The 23692-nt window shown below is 40.2% G+C and overlaps 1 protein-coding gene across 21 annotated transcripts in view; it reads left to right on the forward strand.

Moving 5' to 3' along the window:
- Nucleotides 1–23692, forward strand: part of MBNL1 (muscleblind like splicing regulator 1) — a 191252-nt gene that overhangs the window by 129019 nt on the left and 38541 nt on the right. For all 21 annotated transcript variants that reach the window (XM_058661445.1, XM_058661461.1, XM_058661455.1 and 18 more), the window contains one exon: nt 22801–22971. In XM_058661445.1, coding sequence (XP_058517428.1) covers nt 22801–22971 — 171 coding nt within the window. The remainder of the gene's footprint in view (nt 1–22800; nt 22972–23692) is intronic.

Raw genomic sequence — 23692 nt, forward strand, 5'->3', positions numbered from 1 at the left:
TGAACATTTTGCAGAACTAGAGGTTTATTCAGAAAGCAGCAGAAATCTGAACATCCCACTTATAGAGATTTAGTGGTTCAGGATTAGGGAATCCATGATGTTAACCTAGATGAGCTGGCCTAAGGGATCTTGTTTAATGAGATCAACAAACATTTGTTATCCCTGGGGAGAAGCTGCTGTGGGGCTGATTCCCAAGTGGACAGTCTGGAGTTGTTTTTGTTGGAATCCTCCGGACAGTTCTTTGGTACATTGTTACTGAGGCAAGGCATGAGTCTTGAGAATATAAACATGTTGTGATGTGCTTCCAGGTCTAGGAAGCTGTGTTACTTCCATGTTGGAAAAATAATAAAGAACAACAAAAATCATGGGTTTCAAGAGTACATGTTTGATCTTCTTTCTCCCTGAAAGAATCATTAATTAATTAATTTATTTATTTTTAAAGATTTTATTATTATTGGAAAGCCGGATATACAGAGAGGAGAGACAGAGAGGAAGATCTTCCATCCGATGTTTCACTCCCCGAATCATTAATTTATTTACTTGAAAGTCAGTGTTGCAGGGAGAGAGAAAAAAGAGATTCCATCCACTGGTTAACTTCCCAAGTTGCAACAAAGGCCAGAGGTAGGCTGGTCCAAAGCCAGTAGCCAGGAGCTTCTACCAGGTCTGTTGCATGGCTACATAATCTGGGAGCTGGAACAGCTGGAACTGGAACTGGCACTGGCACCCATGTATGGTGCGGGCATAGCAGGTGGCAGCTTTACACCACCATGCCACAGTGCTGGCACCTGTATTTTTAATCTCTAAGAGAGAATTTGTCATTTCATCTTCACCAACATCAAACTCCTCTTCTGTTTAATGAAAATTGAAGAAGTCTGTATTGTACTCAAGTACCTAAATACGTTCACACACACACACACACACACACACACACATTTAAGATATACTTATTTTTATTGGAAAGCCAGATTTTATAGAAAGAAGGAAAAACAGAAGGAAAGATCATGCATGTCCTGGTTCACTCCCCAAGTGGCCAAAGCTGATTCATTCTGAAGCCAGGACCCCCCACCCCTCCCCCGGTGAGTCTCCCATGCGGGTGCAGAGTCCCAGAGCGTTGAGCCATCCTTGACTGCTTTCCCAGGCCCCAGGCAGGAGCTGGATGGGAAGCGGAGCTGCTGTATAGAATACTGGCATGTGCAGGTGAAGGGTTAGCAAATTAAGCCATTTTACCAGCCCCGTGAATTCATATAATCAAAGGGAGTTTTTGATTTATTACATTTTAATTTACTTTTTATTTAGATTAAATGAGAATTTGACTTTACTATCTGGCTAATGGCATGGCAGTCATTTTGTGTAAATTTTAAGTAATTCCTATGTGAATTATTTGCTATCGTTTTAAAAGTTTGAAACAGATCTGAGAGCAAAGAAGCACATGAACTGTTTGCTGTGTACTAGTTGCTGCTCAGATGCCTGCAGCAACCGCGTCGGACTGTGCTCAGCCCAGACCCAGAAGCTGGGAACGCCAGATGCAGAGAGGTTGCAGTTCTTGTTGCAAGGTCCCCATTAGCAGGAAGCTGAAGTCAGGAGTCATAGCTTGAACTCCTGCTCTGCAGAGCAGAATGTGGAATTTTTTCAAGATTTACTTATTTTTATTTGAAAGGCAAGTTTATAGAGAGAGAAGGAGAGAAAGAAATCTTCCATTCATTAGTCCATTCCCCAAATGGCTGTGAGCGCCAGAGCTTGGCTGATCTGAAGCCAGGAGCCAGGAGCTTCTTCCTGGAAGGTGTTCTTTGCTGCTTTCGCAGGCCATCAGCAGGCAGCTGGATCAGAAGTGCAGCAGCCGGGACATGGACCGGGGATCATATGGGATGCCGCCAGTGCAGGAAGAGGCGTAGCGTGCTATTGTGCTGGCTCCCGGAATGTAGAGTTTTAACTGTTACGCTAAATAGCGGCTTTATAGATTCCATATGTCTAGTGTATAATGGAAGTTTATAATAGCTATTTTCAAAGAAAGTCATACTTTGGAAGAGATAATATAGATTAAATATAACAAATTATGCGGAGGGGAAATGCTACCAGTCCTTATATGCTTTTTATCACTATGTAAAGCAGGCAAAAAGTTTGAGTTTTGTTTCTAGGTATAATCTGGATAAACAGTCACCAAAAAAAGTGAAAATGAAATGTATATGTTAGGAAAACACAAAACTAAATTCAAATGGATTTTTAGAAGTTACATTTTCCAAAGCTTATTTTTCTCAAATTCAATGTAAAAATCAGTTTGCTTTTAGAAGTTACATTTTCACAATGTCATATTACATTGTCATTATGAAACCATAAAACTTACAGTGAGTTACAGTGATAGGACAATAGAACCTCCTAAACTCACAAGAGTTTAGGAGTAACAAGTAGAATTCAGTCTGGGTATTTACTGGCCTTTGAGGCCGGCTGATGCAAAGGGAACATGGCCGAGGCAGGCTCCACATAACACCATTCCAGGATCCACTGGCAAATATGGGATTTATGGCAAGCTTTTGTTCCAACCAAATCAAAGTTGTTGAGAACATATTTGCTTCAAAAGACGTTCTTTTGTTTTTTGCTTATAAAATTTTAATTTTATGAACTTGGGTTGCCAGGAATTGATACTTCGGAACTTCATACGGTCAAGTGTATGGCGGTTCTGAGCAGCCCTTACAGACTTTGTGCCTTAATGTGCATGGCATTGTAGAGCTTATGTGCACCAGTATTGTTTTCTCGAATGCCTGATAAGATTAGTTGCTGCTTGATGATTTTCAGGATTATTTGTACTTTCTGTGAAATGCTAAACAGGCTTGCATCTCTACTAGAAGTCTTAGAAAGAATTCTATGGTAGTAGGATTTCTTGTTTGCTTGGTTGGTTGGCTTGTGGAGGTAGACTTACACACACAAAGAAAGAGATATTTTCAATTCGCAGTTCACTCCTCAAATGACTGCAAGAACCAGGCGTGGGTCGGTCTGAAGGCAGGAGCCTTAGAGCACCATCTGGGTCTCCCCTGTAGACAACAGGGGCCCAAGGCCTTGGGCCATTGCCTGCCTTTCCAGGGAACTGATTTCCAAATGGAGCCTCCTGGACTTGAGCCGATGGTCATATGGACAGTACAGGTGGCGTATTAAACCTGTGCCGTAAGTATGGCTCAAAAAGTTGATATTGAGGTATAATTTTCATGTTTTCTGTAATTTTAAAAGAGAGCTTAAATTGTGTATTTGATGATCAATATTTGACTTTTCCATTTCAAAATATTTATTTGAAGTCAGAGAGATTGATTGATTGATTGATGGAGAGGAGATAGAGATCTTCTCTCACTGATTCACTCTGATCCAGAGGGTACCAATGGCCTGAGCCAAGCACAACCAAATACAGGAGACAGGAACTTCTCTGTCTTCTCCATGGTGACAGGAACCAAGCACTTGGGCCATCCTCCACTGCTTTTCAAGGGTCTGTGGGCCTGCCTGATGTTTTTTGGAGCCTTAAAGCATATGTTTAATCCTATGGGAGAGGGGTGAGAATGCCCTTGTGGGTCACAGAGGGACTGAGGACAGGCACTCATTATACTCTTTAGTTTGGTGATTTTTAAAAAGTCACTCCTGTTTTCTAACAATTGTATTCCCTTACCTAAAGTGTATTATGTTAAAATTTCTCTGGATTTCAGTTATATCACATCATACCATTTTTGAAAGATTGGAGGACAGTATTAATGGACTATTCTGCCTTTTCCATATGGTGGGTAATTATACCCTCAATTGGTCAAGGAATGCATGTTTAAAAATTTTATTTTTTTGAATTATAATTAACAATTGTTTATGAGATTAAATGTTATGATTTGTGAATACAATTTGAAATAAACAAGTTCACATCCATCAGCTGAAATGCTTAACCGTATTTTATTGTGTGGTGAGAACATTTGAAATTTACCCTCAGCTGTTTTGAAGAGTACAGAGCTTTATTTTTAACTGTATTCCCCAACTGTGTAATAAATCAAAGCTCTGCATGTATTCCTCTTGTAATAGAATCACTTTATATTATATCTAGTAAATCAAGTCACATCACAATAGATCGATCCTTTCAAAAAGCAAATTTTACAGTGATACAGGTGTGTGTCCAATATACAAACCGAATGATAGTTTCTACAAGCATTAATATTTATCTTCTGTGTCACAACCCACAAACTAATAGCACCATGTCTAGAATTCTTGCCATGAACTGTGTTAGTAAAAACAGTAATAAAAGTGATAGAGTAGTTCACTATTTTATATCCTGTGGCTGCTTATGGTCATGTGGCCGAAGTCTGTCCCGTATTAATCCCTTGAGTCAACAGTCAGGAACATTCAATGATATACTTGCAATATTTTTTTTAACATGTGGTATTTAGACTGTTTATAGTGTCAGAGGATCTTTTGTAATAATCTTACCCTTGGGTAGTTCAAAAGATGTTTTTAAAACTTATTTTTCAAAGAGTACGGTGTTTGAAAGCTCTTTGAAAATAAGTCTAGAAGAGTGCTTTGGAACAAAAAATATCCATTTCCAGAAAAAAAAAAACCACTATACATTGAAGTGATGTATTAGACAAATAATCTATGAAAAATTTGAGGAACCAGCATGTGTTAGGGCAAATTTGATGATCCCTTTGGGAACTACACCTTTCTCTGTAATTTTGTTTTTCACATTTTATGTTGAAATGTAAATGAACAGATCCCGTAACCTAATATTTTTCATAGAACACGTTAAAGCCTGTTTCTATAGCAACTACTTTTAATTGGCAAATATGCTAAGTAATCTTAGGCCTGTTTTGCTGAGGTGCTTGGAATCATTAGAAATGCTTCAGAAAATGCGAGAATTGGCATTATTCTTTGGAATGAAAGTTCTTCACAGTCAGGGAGTTATTTTACAAAATAATTTAGCAGTAGTATGTTTGTGTGTAGGTTGCTGTAGTGATGACACATCTATCCTAACATCGTGTTCTATGTCAAGATTGGTACAGCTGCTTCCGCCGTGGAACCTCAGAATAGCAGCTTGCTTTATTTCACGCAAGTAAAGTAAACAAATACCTTACCTGGCAGGAAATACAAAGTTTGAAAAAAAAATTAAGTCATCTTAGTGTGTGAGATGTTTGAAAGGAGTATTTATGATTTTCCGTTCCATATGCTCCTGACTTTTATAGTATAGAGTAAATTGATTTGTTAAAAACAGCCATTACTTGCCCCTTTCTTCTCATAAAATTTATCTCTTGCATCAGTGTGGTGCAGAATGTTGAAGCCGTTATTTGGTAAGTTGGATTCAGCTACTGCAGTGTTATAAAAATAGATTAAGTAAACAGACACAGCAGGCCAATGCAGCTTGGAGCCTGAATGCTTCTGAGGCCCGATAGAACTTTAGTAGTCATCCGTGGTTCTTGGGAGGAAAAAGTATGAATCCCCAAGGTGATTTTAATATTATATAATGAAGGAAAAAGTATCTTGTAGCAGACAATGGAGTGTAGGTTTTGTAATTATTTGGGTGCTTTATCTTGAGGTGTCGGTTTTTTGTTTCTGCTATTTTTACGTCACTGCAGTAGCATCACCCTGCACCAGGCCCAGGCCAGGGCTGCAGTGGGTACCGACTGCAAAGCTGTCATTAAACCAAAGCTAACGAATCAGATCCTTGGAAGGAAGAAAAACGTCCACCTTAAAGGCTTGCAATATTGAAATTAAAGCTGTCTTGTAAAAATTAAAATGTGAAAGAAGCAAATGAAACTTTATCTCCTCCATCCACAGTCGTGATTTCATTTAGTCAGGACTCAAAGTATGTTCAGTCATTGTAACTCTTCTCCACTGTGGCAAATGACCCATAAAAAGGCCCCTTGCTCACATTTGTTTGTTGAAACTGGCCTTAATTATTTTTGTGTTTTTGTTTTTCATCCATTCATCGCAACTCACGGAATGCCTTTGTGGCTGAACAGTTCAACCTTACTTAGGTTAATTGCAAATAGACATTTCTGATCAACACATTGCCTGAGCACTACAATGTCATTGTTATAATTGTGTATAGGAAATGAAGGATATATTTAAGTATTTGTGTCTGTATATTTAATGGCTTGTAAGTAGATTTGACCATATCAGTTTTTGAGTGGTCTAGGGAAAGAATGAAAGGGCATTTAAATGAATTTAATCACCAAGTGGTAGATCAGTGTCAAGGCCATTTCATGAATGAGTGAGGAAAGTCAAAATAGACAGGTTCAGTTGGCTATAGTTGCCCAAGTGTCAGTCCGATCCCAGAGCCGCAGACCGGAGCACTATACCATCTGCATTCTGTAGTTTAGATTTCTGTTTTTTTGTTAAACATTCAAAAATAATCCTACGGTTTATGGCACAGCGTCATCTCCCTTGCTGCTTTAGAGGAAATTTCGATCCTGTGTTTGTAGAGGGTACCCAGATTGACAGCTACCTCAGTGTGTTGGCTGTTCAAGTGTGGGGAGTGTCCATGCACAGAGCAACATAAGGGCTACAGAATTATTTAATCCAGCTCTACCAAAGCAACTCCAGCCAGGACTCAAAATTCAGTACGTCTATAGCAGGCTCATTTTTAGTTGATATGTTTCTAAAAACCTTCAAATTATAGTATAAATATACAAATGGTCCTTGGCAGGAAAATGTCCCCACCCCTGGTTTACATAAACAACCGCTCTGGTGAAGTGGGGTATTTGTCCATTGGAGGATTTACAAAGGCCTGAAGAAAATTCAGTACGAACTATCAAGGCTCTGTTCATAGCAGTGCTGTAGAAGCAAGACTCGAGAAATAGAGCCTCAAAAAATAAATAAATAAATGAAGAGTCTCACACAGATGAGTAGTTATAGATTAGATCTTTCACCCCCATGGTCCTAGCAGTCCTGGTTACATGGTTGAGTGCAACCGTGTTTATCTCATGTTTTGTTCTCAAGTCTGGTGATGAAGCTGTTTTTGGTCTGAGGTGCTTTTAGATTCATGTTCCTAGTATAGGTCTAATCTGGAGTTTCTGGCATCTACTAATAAATACACTGGGCTAGGAAGATATGATAGTAAGGCCAGTAGGGCATTGAATTTCTAAGAAATGGTCACTGTTTCTCATTCAGTCTAAGCAGTTGGCAGTGAGCATTAGAAATGTGGAGTCTTTGTCAATGGTATTCCAAGTTCATAGAACACATCTGGTAGCATACATATACTTAATTTCCACGGGTAAACTTGTAGATGAATTCATTTTTTTTAAATATGTATTTACCCCATGCAATGAACCTTGCTAAAAAAATACTGATGAAGAAGGGAGAAGTTGTAGTGAAATTATTTCAGAGTTACTACAAAGTATAGATACATAAAGTTTAATAGCATTTTCTGGTTGGGACCCCATTCACCTTATTTTAAACCTTTTCCAAGTTCACAGGAACTGTTTTATAGACCACGCATAGGGCTCAATCTCCATGTCCCCTCTTTTACAGATGTAGTGTGCTAATGCACACATAAGCACACGTGCAAGCCAGGTGGGAAAGCTTTGATCTAACATGTTTGGATAAGCTAGTTGAAAGGGCAACAGCTCAACTCCAGTGCTGTTCCCTAGGTCCTGGGTATTGGATGAGTGGCTTTACATGAAGCCTTATTTCAGTACTTTTACATCACCTTATCAGGTTAAAAAGAATTCTGGTTGTAATGATGTGAGGTCCAGAGGCTGATGTGAACTCCACAAAGCCATGGGGCAGGAAATTGGCAACACTGGGATTTGAAGCTGATTGACTCTGGGTTTCAGTTGCCACTATTAAGCCTTAACTTGTATAAAATTTTAAAGGAGATTTGTGATACAGTACACATCATAACACCATTCTTTCTTGAAAAATTAAAAACCTTACCAAATTGAACAGTAATGACTCTAAGCTTGAAACACCAAGATTTCATAGCAAGGAGATAGGTTATGTAACCGTTGAAGTGTTTTGACAGATTTTTAACACTACCATTCTAATTCCTGACCCTCCGACATTTCTGTTTCTCCTTCCAGTTTCTCATACCTACAGATCTTCTTTTTGACCTTATGATTTGCATGCAATTTCAGTAAAATATCACATGGGGGCAGTGATGTTTCCTACAGCTTCCTAAGCTTTTCGAGTGAAGGTGGACAGCCCTTGGGGGTTTAATTCTGCGTACATCCTTATTCTCTACATTAAACTTCTGTCTGATATTGCTTTGTTTTAACACACACACACACACACACACCCCAAAATAGAAAACATGTGGCAGGCAATACTGTAGCTTTTCCTGTGGAAAACATTTTGGCACAGTTCAGGATGCAGAACAGTATACAGAGAGGTGAAAAAGCAGATTTGAGCAGCAAAGTGCTGACATCCTAATTGGAAGCCCTGAGAAGTAGCAGACAGCTGCCCGAGGCTTGCTCAGTCTGTCCTGCCCCCACCTTACAGAGGTAACATGGAAGCATGTTTGGAAAATTCTGGTGCATTCCTTCCAGTTCTGTTTTGGTGGGAGAGGCTGAGTTGGCAAGGCACTGGTGAGAAAGCATTGCCGTTCTGTGTTTTTTTTATTCCCATGAATTGTTTCTTTTACCGAGCCGTGGTTGCAAGCACAGACAACTTCATTAAATCCTCCCCTTTTTTTGGAAAAAAAAAAAAAAGCAAGCCAAAAAAACTTACATTATAGAAAGGCAGTTAAATAGTGACTAATAAAGATGTCTTTTCTCTTTCTGTGATACAGTATAAACAAATCTCAGACATATTGCAGTTGGACTAGATTATTTCTTCAAAAATAATTCCCTGATTAGGTAATACTAAATCTACATTAATACGTGTTTTACATCTTATTAGTAAGTAATGCCTTCATTGAGATTTAAGAACCTTTTTCTGAGAGAGAATTGACAAGAGTATGTAACGCACTGAAACAGTGTTAATGGGGACCGAGTTCAACACAGGGAGCCCTCTGCACATATTTACATTTTGTGGGCTATTTCAGAACTCAAAAATGAATGGAATGCTTTTGAAAACCTTCCTACTTCTGCTTCTTGGATAAACAGCACTCCAGAATTTCTACTTTTGTGAGGCTGCAGCAGAAAGCAGACAACCTTGCTGGTGTTCATCTTTACTTGATCGGTAACAAATGCCCACTCTAGCGTTTCTTCTTGGCCTCTGTCTGTGTCATCTTTAGCACCATGATGCGTGACTTGCATATGCTGTAATCTTAGAATGGGAAGGTTAATGTGACAAAAGCCGCACTGTTCTTCCATAGCCTCACATTCTGCTAGAGTGCAATTACTATCACTTGAGCTTTTGTTTTTGGTAGTGGTGTCAGATAAACTTCACGGATTGCACAAGAATATTCCTGAGATTCCTGATTGAAATCCTAAGGTCCTTTTTTTCTGCTTCTAACAAAAGCATGCCAGTGAGAGGGTCTGTTAGATTTTCCAGCATATTCAGGCAGTTTACAAGTTGTTGATTCAGCTCCTAAGTGTTTAGAGAAATTTATCCTTTCCCTTCAAGGTATCTTTTGGAAGGACCCCCAAAATCTCTTGCCTAGATGCCCCCTGAGGGAAACAAAACAAAATTCTTCACATTAATATTTCTGTCCTCCCAGCCAACCCTCATTGGCCTGTCTCTTTAACATTTGCACTTTGTTCCTTGAGTCCTGTGTAACTCTTATTTTGGATATGTAGAAGTACTGGACAGTGTAATGCCAATACAATGCCCCAGTGATTGCCTTGGAAATCTGCGATGTAGTTTATAATCCTAGTTGCCTTGTACCTGGAATTCTCTTGCTTAATTTTTGGAAACCAGGACTAAAATTTCAGAATACTTTTTATTTTTAAGATTTATTTATTTTTTATTGGAAAGTTAGAAATACAGATAGGAGGAAAAACAGAAAGGAAGAGCTTCCATCCAATGGGTTACTCCCCAAGTGGCTGCAATGGCTGGAGCTGAAGCCAGGAGCCAGGAGTTTCTTCTGGGTCTCCCACACGGGTACAGGATCCCAAGGCTTTGGGCCGTCCTTGTCTGTTTTCCCAGGCCACAAGCAGGGAGCTGGAAGGGAAGTAAAGCAGCTGTTACATGAACCTGTACCCTTGGGGGGATGCCAGAGCCACAGGAGGAGGAATAGCCTCTGTAGCACCTTGCTGGCCGTAGGGTACTTATGTTAACCTTTTTGTTTTGCTTAGATGGGGTGCAAGTATTGTCCTCTCTGGAAGTGACAGTCCGGATTGTTGCATTAGTCAGTTTTTACGTGTTTGCTGTTATGGTGTAGAACAGCTTTCTTGGAGGACCCTTATGTACTAGTTTACCCACATGAGCCATTTAGACAGTTGTTTGGCAGTGGGTTGTCACATACCATAAAAAATAGAATTTGTTAAATGAACACAGCCGTTATCCTTAGGCCCTCTGCTGTCCAGCCTTGCTGAGACTCCAGTAGGCCCAAGCCAAGGCGTTAAGTGTGTGTGTTATCTTGGCCTCTGGGATAGATTTCTTAACCTGGTCTTTCATCCCCCCCCCCCCCCCAAAGTGATTCTTGCCTTAACTCTCTAAACTTAATTAAACCTTTCCCAAATGAAACATTCCTCCCGTCTGTGATGACTGAGCCACCTTCTGTTGACCGTCCTGATGTTCCTTTGTGATTGTTACTGAAGTTTGACCGACTAGGACCTGCTGACGTCTGGGATTCCTGGGAAGCTGGTTGGGTTTCATAGCACATAGCCTTCAGGCTTGTGGTCAGCCCTACATCTGAGAAAACTGTGCCACTCTGTGATCCTGGCCAGGTTACTGAAGTCTGCTGAGCTCTACCTCCCCCTTTGGCATGACGTAGTGAATGCCAGTTAGGTACTCTGTCAGCATCAGAGTGCTCGAAAATTCTTGTGCGTTCGTTCCCTGCACCCATCCACTGCCACATCACACTGCATTTCAGGCCAGGGATTGTATGTTTTCGGAGCCATTATCCGGATTGCATCCCAGCTTTTCTTGTGTGTGTGTATGTTTTCAGGTCAGCATATAAGAGGCAGAAGTAGATTAAAATCCTCCAAGACAATGTTTCGGAATTACCTGTTTGATGTCAGTCAGTCATCTTTCGTTGGTGGGAACAGAATGTTTTATCTGTGAAAATGAGGTACAAGATATAGTCTATATGAATGAGCAAATGTTTTTACATAGAGGACCCATAGAAATGTGTTAAAAAAATAACTCAGAATAGCCAAATGTAGAGACTTAGCACTTCCTTGGAATTTTACCACCTAATTATGATTCACTGAAACTGTTTTGGAAAGATAATCTAAAAGACAGGTATAGTTAGTATTTATTTTTATACCAATAATTTAATGCAGCAATTTAGAACAACTACTTTTAAGGCTTTTTTTTTAAATAGAACCTCTATACTTGATTTTTATGTTAAATAACTCTATTTGAAATGCACGTTTGGAAAGAGAGAGAGAGATAGAGACTGCCTTCTGTTGGTTCACTCCCCAAAGAGCCAGGACCCTGGTGCTAAGTTGGTCCCTAGCAGAAGCCAGGAGCTTCCTCCAGGTCTCTCATGTAGGTGCAGGGGCCTAAGCCATAAGGCAGCTCTCCACTTCTGCCAAAGTTGCGTTTGCAGTGCGCTGTATTAAAAGTGTAGCAAATGGGATACTGACACTGCAGGGCAGCTCTGCCTGCTGCACCATGCTGGCATCTCCAGTCATGTCTGTTTTCTTGATGTGCTAAGATTCTGTTGCTGTAGCAAATGAATTATTTTCAAATATTATCTTCAAGTATTGTAGCTGCATATATCCTATTTAGAAATTGTTAAAATTGTGTCAGCAAGTGGCAAAATTGAATTAGCCAAATATGAACTTTAAACATAAAATTTATTGTTTCTGACTTCTGTCCAGTCAAGAAAAGTGTAAAGCAGTTGTCCCATAGGAAGTATAACAACAGGGAAAAAAAGCTGTTCCTTCTTACTGATAATTCCCTTGAACAACCCTCTAGAACCTTTGCCACATTGGCATTTCTAAGTAATATTCCCAATGTGAGTAACCCAGAGTACAATTCAGTTATTTTATTTATTTATTTGTAGTGGGATTGTAGTTTGGAGTGCAGGATTTTCCTTGGTGTGATGGGAACATTTAAGCAGAACAGCAAGCTAGCTATTGAGCCAGAAATTTGCTATCAAGTTTTCAGTAATTGAACCATGAGAATGCCTCATTTGGTTATCTGATCAGCAAACACATTATGAAAACGTTACTGAGGTTTGCAAGTTGGACATATAGTTAATATGTGATGTTATATGTAAATTGTCTATCTTTATGTGTCTGTGGCTCTTAGTAAGACTTCTTCACTTACCCTTTCAATGGACTGACATGGGAATGAGCCTGGCCCTCTTCCAGGTGTTCTCAGTTTGGGGAATGTAACTGCAAACTAAACAGTCATGCTTGAGTCTGGCTTAGGGAAGGAAATAGACAACTAATAAGCAGTTTAACTGCCTAAGTGTAACAGACGGTCTGGGATCAGCCAGAAGAGCATTGAACAAAGACTTGAAATGTTCAAGAAAACTTGCTGGAGGGGGTAACATTTGACAGGAAACCATAACTGTAGCTAAAAATTAGCCAGGCAAAGCAGAAAATGAGATAGAGGGTGGAATGTTCCGATAGTTGAATCTATGGAGACAGAGGCATGTCATCTGCCAGGGATTTGACGTAGTCCAGCTTGGTGTTGCCAAAATGTAGGATGTGTGTGTGCGCATGCGCACTAGCGTTAGGATAGGAATGGGAGATTGTGAAGACATGGACCTGCTAATGTTATCTGGAACACAGTATGGTTTGTGTTGTTTATATCCTGAATTACAAAGATAATTTCCTAATCGTTCTCCCAAGGCTGTTGGCCACTTGGGGTCCTCTTGTACTCCCGTGTGTGAATTCATTTAGTACGGATTTGCTAGTATCATCCTCCCCCTGTCCAGTGGCTGTCTTTAGCCCATAGGAGGAAGTAGACAGTTTTTCAGGCAATATTTGAAGCCTTCTTTGAGCTGGACTTGGGTACTTGTCAAGCTTAGTTCCCAGGCTCACGTTGCAGATGTATCACTTATTATTTGAGTCTCCACGTCGGCTGTTTCTCTCATGTACATATCTTATTGTGTTTCCTGTATAAGGGCCACATCTTGCTAAGGGCTGTTTGTGTCCTCCGTCTGCATTAGAACTGAGCATAGGAGCTAGCTATAACATCTCTCTCTTCCCCTCCCCCCTTTTTACTTTATTGCTTCTGTCTGACTTATTTTGTCAAGCCAGATTAGGAGACAGTGAATCGACTGCTCTTTGCTGTGTGTATATATACATCCTGAGTCTCTGATCTGGATATACATCTAGCTCTTCTAGCATAAGTTTAGAGCATCAGGATGCCCAGTTTCAGGCCAAATAACAAAAAGGACACATGATAATTTAATTTTTGTTGCATCGTTGTAAAGGAAGCACATTCCAGTTTTTCATTTTCTATCTTTGTATAATGATAAAATCATTCATACGAAAGCAAGCAGAAAATTGTTGTTACAAATTAAAGTTGCCTTCATTCTGACCATTCATTGGCAGAATGCCTGCTGACCGAGGCAGTACGAGTATTTTTTAAAGATATTTCTCTAATTGAAAGAGCAGGGGTAGGGAACTGAGGGAGGGTAAGAGAGAGAGAGATAGTACTAGTCAGACAGAAGTATCTTCATTTCACTGATTTACTCTCTGGCCGCAGTGGCCATGACTTGGCCAGATGGGAAACAACAAAGCTAGAAGTTCGCTGAAGTCTTCCACATGCCCAAACTCTGCTGCGTTCCTAGGTCTGTTAGCAGAGAGATGGCTCAAAAACAGAACTGCTAGAACTGAAACCGGTGCCCTAATAAGGGATGCTGGCTTCGAAGCCAGTGACTTGCTCTGAGGAGCAACTACACTACCCTCTCATTCTTATTTCACCATTTCATGTTGGCTTGGCCTTACATGGACTGGTTAATCTCTGAAATCCCTCGATTTTCTTGATTGTAATTGGAGAATCATCTCACGGGATGGTGAGGAGATTAATGATGGGCAGTATTGCAACAGTTGACAATAGGTATCTTAATTACCTTTGTACGGGAAACTGAGGAGAGGATTGTACCTGTTGCGATTGTCATCCAAAGCAAATGACAAAAGAGTTGTGTCAACATTCCTTAGTTTTGTGGGATGTTATAGTACACCTCTTTACTTTTTTTTGTAAACTTTTAATTGCAGATATGAAAACTTTGATGTATGCAAATTAAGTTTTACAGGCAGTTTTGTCAAGTTAACATAGGAATGCCAGGGTCCAGCATGTGACTCAGTGAGTAAAGCCTCTACGTGTGGTACTAGTATCTTGTGGGGACTGGCTTATGTCTCAACTCCTCCACTTCTTCTCCTGATCCCTTCTGATGGCTTGGGAAGGCAGCAGAGGACGGCCAAACTGCTTTGGCCTCTGACAGCAATGCGGGAGACCCCGTTGAAGCTGCTGTCTTAAGCCTTGCCCCACTCCTGCTGTCGTAGCCAACTTGGGAGTAAACCAGCATGCTTTGACATAGATAGTCCTTTTTAAAGAAGTCAACTAACCAAGCAAAACATAGGGATGACCTAGAACCTCTAGTTCTCAGTGGATGAAAGCAAAATGAAATTGTATAGTACCTAGTACTCTGTGTACATAGCACACTCCAGGGATGTGTCTGTGGTAGGTAGAGTTACAGGAAAAAAGTCCACAAGGGTTTTCATGGGTACATTGATGACACGCGTCACTTGACCTTCTTTTTCCCTTGAGAGCTTTTACTTCCTGTGAACACGATATTTGGAAATAACCCTCTGGTCACTGAGGTGTTGCTGCTATCAGATCTTATTCAGGGCAGTGTGCCCAGGGGAATAAAGGACAGTAGCTCCATTGGTACAGGTCCTTTTCCTTGAATGTCCTTGCTACCTCTGTGGATGAAAGGGGCTATTTAGCAAACAGGTGTGTCAGTTAACTGGCAGATAACGTTAGCCAGGATCTTGAAACCATTGGCAAAAACTGGGCTTAAAAGGCTTTTGGAAAAGGTTGTGATGTGTAAATGAGAATGTGTATTGGAGTGTGTAGACTGACCAGTAGTACTCATTAGTAGCCTTTTAAGACAAATTACATCTCTGCTTGTGACTGAGCCAAGGCTAACTCAATCAGAATCTCAGATAGACTGTAGGATATGGAGTTATGATCAGGGAGTAGAGACTTAGGCCTCCTAATGTTGTCTAGAATGCTCTGCTGCTTGTCTTTTAACATATTGGATTCATCTGACAAGCATTTCCCACACTATATAGGTTGCCAAGGCAAGTTTAGTCCTGTCTTTAACTAGCACTTTATGATAAGTTGTAGACTGTTAGAAATTTTATTTTATGGTACAGTTTCATAGGTCTGGGATTTCCCCTCATCTCACTGATTTCCCCTGTATCATTAAAAAGTATAATCCTTCATAAGCAGTCATGAGTACATCATTCTTCTGTTTAACTGTGTTCTGACAGTGTAGTGGGTATAGGTAATGGCAGGAGTCTGGCATCCTATTGTCAAGATCTATTTAACAGTTTCACTGGGACTCTGTCTTTGATTTGGAGATAGAGATGAATATTGCATTGTATCTTCACATCTGAGAAATTTTCTATAATGCGGTTTGACACTGCAGACTAAATACCATTTGGAAAGAAAGAAAGAAGCGTTTGTGAAAGAAAATGTCCGGAGAGAATGACTTTGGAAAAGAATTACTTGTTTCAATCGCATCTAACCTATGAAAAATTTGCCTTTCTCTTTTCAACCCCTTCTAAAAATAGCTTAGTTTCTTAATGCTAAGAGATATGAACATGTGTGGATTCTTACATGGGCCTCTGAGAAAGCTTTCTCACAGTTGCACCAGGAGCTCCTGCTTCTTGGGCACAGTTTTGTTAGCAAAGGTACTGATGGGGCAAGGAGAATCAGGACCTACAAATCCCATCGCGGTGGCGAAGAGAGAGGCTGCGGGTCTCCCTGACCGCTGGGCCATGTGCTCGCCTCTCTGGATGGGACAGTGCTCATCCGTAGCCACTTTTACAGTGTGGATAGCAGGAAGGAAAGGTTGAAGGGAGATGAAAAAGTGAAGCTTTGAAGCTTGTTTAGAGAATCGGGCCTGTGTGATGGAAAGCAGTGTTGCAGGGTTCCAGAGAGAATGCGCTTGGCGGTTGAGAACGCCTTGGTCGTATCTCTTTACGGAGTCCCAGGCCCAAGCCAGGATTCTTGGGCACGCATGGTCTTATCTTCGTTCTATAGAATAGAGCGCTGCGGTCCAGTAAGGGTGAATTGTTGACCCCACTTTTCAGAGATGGAATGCCAACAGACAACATTCTAATTCCAGCTCCTGTGGTCTTAACCACTGCCTGCTTTTCATCTGAACTAAGCATTTAGGAGTGTGCCCTGCAGCTCCCAGTTGCCCTTGAGAGCGCAGCACCTTCTGAGCATTAAGCTGTTTCTGTTCCCTGTGCCTGTGTTCAAGTCATGACCTCCTTATCCCTTTACCTCAGAACGCTGTCTGCAGATGCTTTGCAAACATGGGAGCGTTTATAATTATCTATCCTTACTGATCATTTCTCCCCAAATTATGGAAGAATACTAGACACATAAAATGCTTTTAAAAATTCCGAGACTGCTGTTTTATCCCCAAGGTAAATTTTAGATGTTATACCTGCCCTTTGGGGATTTGACTGCGAGAACACTGGAGAGGCTGGCTTGGAGGAGGTGGGTGCAGAGGAGTTGGGCTCAGATAACCTGAGCTATGATGCTGCTTTTTTTCTCCAAGAGGTTTTTTTTCCCCCCTCCCCACTCTTCCTGCTTCCTCGGCTGCTGTCAGTATCCAATGGAGACATGTTCTGGGCTAGTAAGCCCATTGCTTTCCTCTTTTCAAGTTAGAGAGAGCTGCTGCTTGTGTTCAATTCTAGCAAATTCCAGTGGGGTGGCGCGGGGAGGGTGTGCTGTCTGTAGGAGGATGAGCCCGTGTCCCCCCGGCACGTCCTGTTCAGAGACAGAGCTGGTCTGTGTGAAGAAGACAGTGGTGAGCTGTGGTGAGGACCTTTGTGGCCTCAGCCGCTCTCTGTCCTTGTTCCTGCTGGGCAGCAGTGGGTCTCGGAGCTGAACCTCAGGTGAAATTTGCAAGGTGAGAAAGCGACCCTGTGCTTTCAGGTAGAGAGCCCCACGGGTTTGCAGAGGAGTGCCTGCGAAAGATACAGGAAAGCCAGGGTCTTTGATATTTGACAGTAATGTGTGTAAAAGTTTTGAGGGCAGAATGATAAAGTCAGATGTTTGTGGAGATGGCTGCCAAAACTCTGGATAGCTGGTACATCTTAGAATGTTACTAAATACTTGTTCTCCTCGTAATACACACTATATCCAGTCTAGCAAATATTGATGGAAAGTTTGCAATGAGAAAATTCACTTGAGTTGTTGGGTACATAATTGCGTAAGCCTTGAAGTTTATTGCAATTTAATAGTAAATATCATTTTACATATATAGCCCTTTTTGACAGGGTTTATCTGTTTGTAGCCAAATGTAGTATTTAGCCAAGACAAATGTAGCAGGTGATTAATAGAAATATCAAACATTGGCGTTATTATTCACTAGCTGACTTCACCTAAAAGTTTTGTCTTAAAAAAAATTCCTCATTAAAAATCTTGTTTATGGGCCTGGCGTGGTAACCTAGTGGCTAAAGTCCTTGTCTTCAATGCGCTGGGATCCCATATGGGCGCCAGTTCTAATCCTGGCAGCTCCACTTCCCATCCAGCTCCCTGCTTGTGGCCTGGGAAGGTAGTGGGGGACAGCCCAAAGCCTTGGGACCCTGGACCCATGTGGGGGACCTGGAGGAGGTTCCTGGCTTCAGATCCGCACAGCACCGGCTGTTGTGATCACTTTGGTAGTGAATCATTGGATGGAGAATCTTCCTCTCTGTCTCTCCTCCTCTCTATATATCTGACTTTGCAATAAAAAATAAATAAATCTTTTTTAAAAAATCTTGTTCATTAGAAACTTTTATAGTCTATATTACACACACCACCAGGAAGTAGCTTCTTCATTATTTCTGATATACACAAATTGCAGAGGCCAGACCAGTGGAATATGTAGATGAGTCAAGAACCGCTTGCTCTTCCAGCTTTGCTGTTGAAACAGATAATGTGAAATAACATGCTTTTTATTTTCTTTTCCCTCTGTTCTTGATCCTGGAGTATATGTCTTTCTGAGGGAAGAAAATCAAGAGTGGTGGATAAATAAAATTAACATAAACATTAACTTTTTCCATTATACTTGGCAACTACTCTGTGGATTAGAGTTCCCCCGACCTTAGTTACTTACACTGTGAAACTTTTGTTGCAGAGATCAGAGCGGATTGCATCCTTCACTTGGGTCAGTCAGTTTTGGTTACAGATTTTGATTTCTAGTGTGAGTGTTAGGAGGGCTCGGTGCTGCCCATTTGGTACCAAAACAGGCGTCTCGCGCAGTGTCAAGGAGTGGCAGTTCTGTCCAGGCCTCTGAGGACCAATTAGTGTCTGTGCACAAATCTCTTATCCTATCCACACTTCAGTAAAGTGTAGCAAAACTGGAAAATGTTACAAACAGTACTGGTAAGAGATATGGAGAGGATCAAGTGAATTAACTTTGCTCAGGTGCTTAAAACATCCTTGAAGGTGGGAAGCAGTGTTTAAGTTTTATTTTACCATCATGCTAAAAATAGCTCTCCACGTTTTTAATCAATGCTTTCGCTTTGTAAGTGGAGCAGATGCTAGCATTCTTTGTAAGGAATTGCCTGATCATGTCTTTCAAGGAATTCCTATTCCCATAAGGGGAGATTTATGCATTTGACTTCAGGTGTTTATCTTTTCTCCTAAAGAAAGCCCTAGACATGTATTGGAGAAAGTCATAATGAAACCCACCTAATAATTGTGTGATTTTGCTGATTTGGATGTCATAAAGCTTCAGAAGTGTTTCAGACACAAACAGTGTAGAAGTCAGACATTGGAAAAAACGAAGCAGTTGAAGAAGTGATAGAAGCATTGTGGTCTGACTTTTTCTGTTTACTGCTGGCACTTAGCGAATGTCAGTAGACTTTGCCATGTCATCCGAGACAGGGATTTGATTCAGGCCTGCTGGTGAACCATCCATCTTTGGAGCCCAAGATCACTGTGGAATTGGGGTAGATGATAACTTACAGTTACACCCTTCCTAACCTGAGCCTCCAGGATGGCTCTGCACTCTTGGAATAAAAAAAAAAAAAAGACCAGTTCTTCCATCATCCTAACACCAGCACTTTTAAAATCTTTGTTGGGCCCCTCCGAGGAGGTTAGAGTTTCTTCGTATGGATCCGTCTCCTGTGGACTCTGTTGGCTGGCATGGTTGTGTGTGTGGCTGCGCATGTGCAGACAGAAGCTGCTGGGCAAAAGAGAGGAGTGTTTGTCGCCAGAATGTACTTTCCTGCCTTTTCCACTTGAACCACCTCCTCAGTGGCTGCTAACCCCGACGCCCACGCATTATGTAACAGCTATCCAGCAGTGTAGCCTTTCACCAGTGCCATTTTCAGGGTGATTAATGGGAGTTGCGCAATTCAGGCCCCTGAGTTCCCCAGGGGGAAAAGTCACAGTATCCTAATGTTTGAGTTAGAGTGCCTTGATAGTGCGTCAGCAGTGAGGGTATTTTGAGATATTGTAAATGTCACTATTGGTTTTCATATCCAAGAATCTTCATTATCAAGCCTAGGGATGTAATAACAGAATAGCCTGGAACAGTCATTGAGTACTGAATGGGGTTCTTTCCATAACTAGAAAATTTTAACCTAAAACCCCATTTGAGTACATATTAGACATTGATGGGAAAATGTCTAATAGATGGAAGGCCTAATAATTGAATCTGTTACTTTCTGTAATAATTGAATGTTACTTTCTTTGAAGTCATGGAAAATTAGAAATTTAAACTCAAGAGCTGTCTGTGTGAATGTATTTATGGATTTCTTCTTATACTGACAGTCTTAAGATTATTAAGCAATGTTGTGTTCATATGTGTGTGAATATGAACTTGATACAGGACCAGGAAAGGAAAAGAATCTTAAGTTTGCATTGTATTGTGTTTCATTTGAAAACGTATTTTATAATTGTGGGAACATAGTTGTGAGAAATGACACTGATGAATTTCTGAGATTTTTCTCCCCCTCACTGATAGAAAATAAAACTTCTATTCTTGTGCTTGAACTCTCAACATTGGGTGCAAGGTTGATTAGATGAAGAAATTACAATTTACCTAGGAAGTTGAGCTTAAAAGTTGTTGATGATGAATTTATTGACATCATGTTAAGTTTAGAAGACCAGGGATTACTTGGATCACAGAAGTCAGAGTTGACCACTCTCCTCACTTTCTGTACAGTGCTAATTATTTCTTCCTGCTGTTACCCGAGAGACCAATGAAGAAATCGAACCAGAAATTGTTCCGGTTCAAGAATACTTTCTTGCCTTTTCTGATGATAAAACTGTAAAAATAAGTACAAGAGTAGTATGTTCATAAAATTAGAAAGTCATATGTAATGCAGAAAGAACCTCTTATCTGAGTTAAAAATAATGGATATTTGAGGATGTGAAAGTATTTGTTAATATGTATATATTTTAGTATATATGATACTGTTGGGTTTAGTATGGTATATGTATGGTAATTGCTTGTTGTGTACTGTTTACTTACAATGTGCTGTATAGTCTTTAAAACAAAAATAATACCAAAATACCGTGAGAATACCATGAAATAACCATGAGATTTTCTAAAATAACTGGTTTCACTACTTACTTTAAATTCAGTTTTTAAACTAATAGATAACTTTCCAATTAGATTTTAGTCCATAGTACATTAGAACTCCCAAGTACTATTCCAGATAAAATAGGAAATAAAGTTTAAGTCATGTAGCTGGGTTTCTTGAATGTACAGCACAAGTAAAACCTAAGCTCATAGTACATGGGCTGCTCATTGGAAGAGGTCCATAATGGGGTGAATATGTAAGTGCTCCTCCTTTCTGTATGTCTGACTTTCCGATAAAAATGAAATTTAAAAAATTGCTTTAAAAGAATTTAGATTCTTATGTAATCATGCAGTTGATGAACAAGAGAGCTAGGCCTGTGTCCCAGGTTTTGAGAACTATAAGGTCCTCTCTGTCAGTCACCGTACTAGGTTGCTCCAGATTTAAAGGATTATATAGTTTCCTAAAACAGCAGGAAGTATCCTGCGTTAGCCTAAGGTAGAAGACATCACAAGGAACGAGATGGAAGTGGAGAAGCTGGGACGTGAACCGGCACCCACATGGGACACTGGCGCCTTAATGTGGAGGATTAGCCTGTTGACCCACAGTGCTGTCCCCAAAGACATTACTGTAACCAATTTTTTCCCATCTATTTGAAAAGCAGAGAGAGCAAGTGGGAAGGAAAGGGAGAGTGGGCTAGGCATCTGCCATCTGTTGGTTCATTCCCCAAGTATCCACAAAGGCCGCGTTTGGGCCAGCTGACGCACAGGCCCAGAACTTCATCTGACTCTCCCATGTGAGTGGTATGGGCCCAAGCACTTGAAACATTGTTTGCTGCCCCACAGGGTTCATCGGCAGGAAGCTGGGAAGCAGCTACAGTTCATGTTAGCGCTGCAGTCTGAGATAGAGGCAACCCAGAGAGAGACTTGATCCTTTGTGCCACATTGCCCATGGCAGGTTGTCCCTAAAACGCTTAATGAAAAGGTAAAACAGATCATTTGGAGAAGCATTGTGTAAGGTTTTTATCATATAAACAAATCAGTTTTTAGAGTCAATTTACATGATGCTTGAGTTAAGCTAAGCTCATGTCTCTTAGAAAACTTGAGAAGGTGCTTGATGGCTTCAGTTGATATTTCTTTACAAATAGTTTTCATTAGGTTTATTGTTGAGGGTAGTTGATGGAATCTATTGCTCAGTCGTTTGTGAAATCATATGGGTCAAATCCCTCACATGTGTTACATGTAGTCTGGATCTCCGATGACTGCTGTCGCTGAGAAGAATTATCCCATCAGGAAGGAATATTCACACTTGCTGTGTTCTGCTCCTCTGTTTTATTGCTCCATTTTACACTCTGTGTTTCTTAAAAGATATTTCTAGAGTGGAGACAGGTTTTATCTCTGAAAGCTTAGGGCCACATTTTAAGGCAGTGTTTTATTGCCCTCACTAAACTGTATGCGGTGGGAACCCGTGGAAGTTTTAACACATGGTTTTGCAGCGCGTACTGTTTTGCTTTTTAATTTTGTTATGAGATACTTGTAAAGGTGTTCTACTGAATATACAGTGTCTTAGTCTTTTAAGCTCATTTCCTAAAGAACTCGGTGAAAAGTCAACATATCATGATTGTAATTCATTAAGTAGGAAGTATTATATATAGCAGAGGACTAATAATCTTTGTTTCTCTATATTTCAGTATTATTCATGGATGTTTGTAGATGTTTAAACTTGAATCTCGATGTGTTAATTCCAAGATTATTAAAACAAAGGAAGTCTTTTAAGCTTTTAAACTTTTGCAAATGCCTTGACCTTCATTTTTATCATTTATTTAGCTGTTACTTTTTCTAAGTGTATGATAAAATAGTATGGACAATATAGAATATACAAAGTACATACAGTATGCATGCAGCAACATGAAAAGCATTGATTCATATAGTTCGTTTGTATTCTTTTAGTGTTGTTTTTCACAACTTGCTAACTGTATTCTTTTTTAAAAGGGTGTTTGCTTTTTTCTATGTTTCTTTAGGGTCGTTGCTCCAGGGAGAACTGCAAATATCTTCATCCACCCCCACACTTAAAAACACAGTTGGAAATAAATGGGCGCAATAACTTGATTCAACAGAAGAACATGGCCATGTTGGCCCAGCAGATGCAACTAGCCAATGCCATGATGCCCGGTGCCCCACTACAACCCGTGGTGAGCATACTCTCAGTCCTCATGTATACATTCGAAATTTCTGGCATTTGAACAATTTTCACGTGTGAAGCTCTTCTAAGTCGTGTGGAATTTACAATACGGTGTTTATTTTCCCTGAGACTGTCTTCAGTGTAAATCCCATGACTTGCTAGTATTAAAGTAGCTTTTATTAAAATGATCTTCACCCTCATCGGTGTAGTTTGTTAAGGAAATCACAATTTCTAAAAAAAATTGGTATACTCTTTAATCTTAGAACATTTCTCCTTTCCTTCTGTTCGAAGAGAGTTGTATGTTTTCATGAATGACAAGTCTTTTTGAAATTAGACCTGAAATTATTTTGTGGTTAGATATGTGCTGGGAAAAATCGGGTGCTGATGAATCGGTATCATGAACCTGTTGACATCGCATCCAAGAAGTAATTAGTAACGATAGAAACTCTAAGGATTAAAGAAAGAAGTCATTGTTGTGTGCGTCCACACACGTGCTTTCTTGTGGAGCCGTGTATGTGGGTGACTCTTCAAAACGTGCGTTTTCTTTTGGTGTGATATATTTTTATAAAGCTTTACATTTATCCATGCAAATTTAAGAGATTAATAGTCTGGCAAGCGCTGTGTTGAAAAAGGTGTTTTGATGCTGATTTTGATTTAGTAATTCCATGTTTAAATTGAGATGCATGTTAAGATTTTTATTGATCTAAATTGAATGTTAGCTGTCAGTAATT

Source organism: Ochotona princeps, chromosome 3 (assembly GCF_030435755.1).
Source record: "Ochotona princeps isolate mOchPri1 chromosome 3, mOchPri1.hap1, whole genome shotgun sequence".
NCBI classification, from domain to species: Eukaryota; Metazoa; Chordata; class Mammalia; order Lagomorpha; family Ochotonidae; genus Ochotona; species Ochotona princeps.